Source organism: Sinocyclocheilus rhinocerous, unplaced genomic scaffold (assembly GCF_001515625.1).
Source record: "Sinocyclocheilus rhinocerous isolate Xijiao unplaced genomic scaffold, SAMN03320098_v1.1 scaffold24, whole genome shotgun sequence".
Taxonomy (NCBI): Eukaryota; Metazoa; Chordata; class Actinopteri; order Cypriniformes; family Cyprinidae; genus Sinocyclocheilus; species Sinocyclocheilus rhinocerous.
In genome coordinates, this window is record NW_015647124.1 from 2,889,201 (window position 1) to 2,893,125 (window position 3,925).

General features: G+C 33.5%; 1 protein-coding gene across 1 annotated transcript in view; it reads right to left on the reverse strand.

Moving 5' to 3' along the window:
- Nucleotides 1-283: 283 nt before the first annotated feature.
- The window catches only part of frmpd2 (FERM and PDZ domain containing 2), a 23,618-nt gene continuing 19,976 nt past the window's right edge, over nt 284-3,925 (reverse strand). The window contains exons 23-26 of the mRNA XM_016513260.1: nt 3,702-3,787; nt 2,640-2,817; nt 626-837; nt 284-449 (exon numbers count right to left, since the gene is read on the reverse strand). Coding sequence (XP_016368746.1) covers nt 291-449; nt 626-837; nt 2,640-2,817; nt 3,702-3,787 — 635 coding nt within the window. The 3' untranslated portion in view covers nt 284-290. The remainder of the gene's footprint in view (nt 450-625; nt 838-2,639; nt 2,818-3,701; nt 3,788-3,925) is intronic.

Sequence of the window (3,925 nt, forward strand, 5' to 3'; positions counted from 1 at the left end):
AATTCCATTTTAACAGATACTCACATAGAAAACACTTATTTTAAATTGTAATAATATTTAACAATATTACTGTTTTTTAATCAAATAAATGCAGCTTTTGTGAGCAAAAATATTTAAAAATCTTAAAAAAAAGTTTTATTTATTATTCAGATTAAAACAGATTTAGTCCATGCTATAACAATATTACCGTTTTTTTTATCAAATAAATGCAGCTTTTGTGAGCAAAAATATTTAAAAATCTTAAAAAAAAGTTTTATTTATTATTCAGATTAAAACAGATTTAGTCCATGCTATCTTAGACTTTTAAAGAAGGCAAATGAATCAAAATGTCCAAATGACATGATATTAAATCTATTGTCCGTGTTGGTCATTCTCTCGATACCTTGAGCAGGACGGCAGAGAAGCAGCTGCACCTCTGAAGGAGAATTCCTCAGTAACTGCAGCACTTGCTGTGAGGTCAGAGGTCACAGGCCAAATATAAGTTTAACAGTAGTCATCTTTTCATTTAATACAATTCGGAATAACTGCACCATATTTAATAGATCCTGGCCCTTCACATTGTTTAAACTGCATGTTTAGTAATATTCCTATGGATGGAATGGATGAAGAAATGCTTCACTGTTACCTGATAGGACAAGCCCTTGAGTGGCTCTCCGTTAATGGACAGAATGACGTCTCCTTCCCGAATCTTGCCGCTCTCCTCTGCAGGCTGACCTGGGAACAGTTTTCTGATTCGCACGATGGAGCCGGAGTCGAGAGACGTGTCCAGCTCTGTGATGAAGAAGCTGAAGCCCAGACCGTTCAGTCTCTTCTTAAGAGTCACCTCCTGAATGTTATCTGGGGACAGAATTAGACCGATTCAAGCCAGCCTTGTGGGGGGTTTGTCACATTTCCTGAAGCACAGTGCACTGCGTGTATAATAAATTACATTTTACGATTTTTCAATGATTCAAAGGTTTTAAGACCAATTTTGCACAAATCACGGATAAAAAAAAAAAAATCCTAATTAATGATTCAAAGCAAGGTTTGAATGGTGGGAGATAAAGCTATATGAACCCTGATATTTTGATGCACCAACATTATTATTATTATTTTTGGTAACACTTTACAATAAGGTTCATTAGTTAACATTAGTTAAGTACTTTAGTTAACATGAAATCAGAATGAACAATACTTCTACAGCATTTATTAATCTTAGTTAATGGTAATTTCAACATTTACTAATGCATTATTAAATTAAAAGATGTGCTTGTTAATATTAGTTAATGCACTGTGAATTAACATGAACTAACAATGAATAAATGTATTTTCATTAACTAACATTAACAAAGATTAATGAATGCTGTAATATATGTATTGTTCCTTGTTTGTTCATGTTAGTTAATACATTAACATTAACAAATGGAATCTTATTGTAAAGTGTTACCTATTTTTCTTATAAAGAAACATTTATTGACTAGTTTAGCATTATTTTATATCACAATTTAAAAAAGAAACAACAACAAAACTGCTTATTAATATTTGAAAAGGACAATTTGACATTTGATGACAATATATATTTTATTAATTTCTGACCAGGCAAGATGAGTTCAGTTTCTAAAATTTAAGTACTTTAGTTAACATGAAATCAGAATGAACAATACTTCTACAGCATTTATTAATCTTAGTTAATGGTAATTTCAACATTTACTAATGCATTATTAAATTAAAAGATGTGCTTGTTAATATTAGTTAATGCACTGTGAATTAACATGAACTAACAATGAGCGACTGACTGTATTTTCATTAGCTTACATTAACAAAGATTCATAAATACTGTAATAAATGCATTGTTCATGTTAGTTAATACATTAACTAACATTAACTAATGGAACCTTATTGTAAAGTGTCACCTTTTTTTTAATTTATCCTAAAATCAAAACTGAAAATAAACTTTTGTAATCAATGAATAAATACAATTTAAAAACACTCAAAAAAATACTGAGTTCATTGTATAAAAATAATTAAATTGCACATAAGGCATCAACTTATATAGGTATTATATATTAGGTATTTTTATACTTTAATTTGTAGTTGAAATCTAAACATTTAAACGGTAATAACTTGTTTTCATGACAGATTTATATAGTGAAAGTATAATGAATATGTAATATATTTAGCATATATATATATTTAGCAAAATGCTCCTCTCTAGAGTTATATTTTCTAGTTAACTATGGAGCTACGGAGATTGGCGTATCTGAGGTAAATGTAATATTATGTGACATTTTTTATTGACGTCTTTCTGTGGTTGAAACAACGAGCGATAACATGAGACATGATACGTTTTACTAAGTTGTACTATTTCTTTCAACACATTCTGATGTTCATTTATGCTTACTTTGTTCTGTAAAAATCTTCATTTGTGTTTTGAAGATGAATCTTATGTTTGCAGTAATCCATTAAGACCTCTGCATGTTCCCATGCCATTTAACAGTTTGTATGGTCATTCGAATGTTTTTGAAGGATGCAAAGACACTTCTCACACCTGAATGTACATTTTCTCACCTGCACGTAAACAACATTCATCCAAAGCTGCTGGTGAGTTCTGCAGTGCATGGTGCTTTTCTAAACAAACTCCCACTGCATCTTCTCATTACCGTGCGACACGAAGCTGTAGTCTCTGGACTTGAGGCCGAAGGGTCTGGTCATGGTGATGGCAGGGCAGCTGTTCCTCATCGGTGTCCCTGCAGGACTAGGTGTGCGGATGGTGAGTGTGTTTACAGGGCCTTGCTGCAGCACAGAGCCTCCGTCCCGCTCCAGCACCAGACTCACCACCTGACAGCGTTCAGATATTACCACTAACATCAGCTCAGCTGAAGCCTGACATTTGAAATAATACTTAGAAATATCCTTTCTTTTTATGTGATGCATCAGACTTCTATGGCTCATTTAGTGAGAACATGGAGCTCATATTTGAGGAGGAAAAAAAGGCCCAGACTGAGCAAAAATATACCATTTGGTGATATTTGATGTTGGCATTTATAGGCCAAAAATTAAGATGAAATTCTGATGCTTTTAATGTAAATCAACGGGATCTTTATAACAAAATAACAGCTACTTACATAAAATTATCTGCCAATAATGTCTTAGTAAGATGATATTTAAATGCTTAGTTTTATGATCAAAACATATGATGCAATGCAATACAGCGATGATTGAGAGGTGAACAAATAAACGTTCCTCAAAAGCCTGACGGTCATATTTGAGACTCGCATTTGAATTTCATTTTTTAGAAAAATCAAGTAAACCTTCAGTCCAGTAAGTGTTCATCTTTAAATATCACTAACAAAATAAAAGTTATTCTTATCTTTACTTTATAAAAATCAGTAAAGATTTGACAGCAAAAAAGACACGTGAAGCACGAGCTGAAGGTGGACGTTTCTACAATTATACTAAAAGGCCTTTTACTTGATAAAAAAGTCTAAACTATCAATTAGATGTCAGAAGGCATGGAGCAGATTGTTAGATACGTTTTAATCATTTAAGAGGCCTTAGAAATGTATCAAAAATTAAACCTTATTTTCTGATTTAAAGTAGACAAAATCTAAGTTCAGTACGCAATAATCGAATAGCTAGAAGCAAGCAGTGATCACAGCTGATTACGTAAAGATGGGACTAGTGTGTAGTTACCATGATAGAGAGAGAGAGAGAGAGATTACCTCTCCTGTTCTTGCCAAACATTCAGCCGCCTGCTGATCTGTGAATCCCTGCAGTCTGGTGCCGTCCACTTCCAACAGTCTGTCCCCTGACACACACACACACACACACACACACACGCACACACACACACAGACACACACACACACACACACACACACACACACACACACACACACACACACACACACACACACACACAAACACACACACACACACAAACACA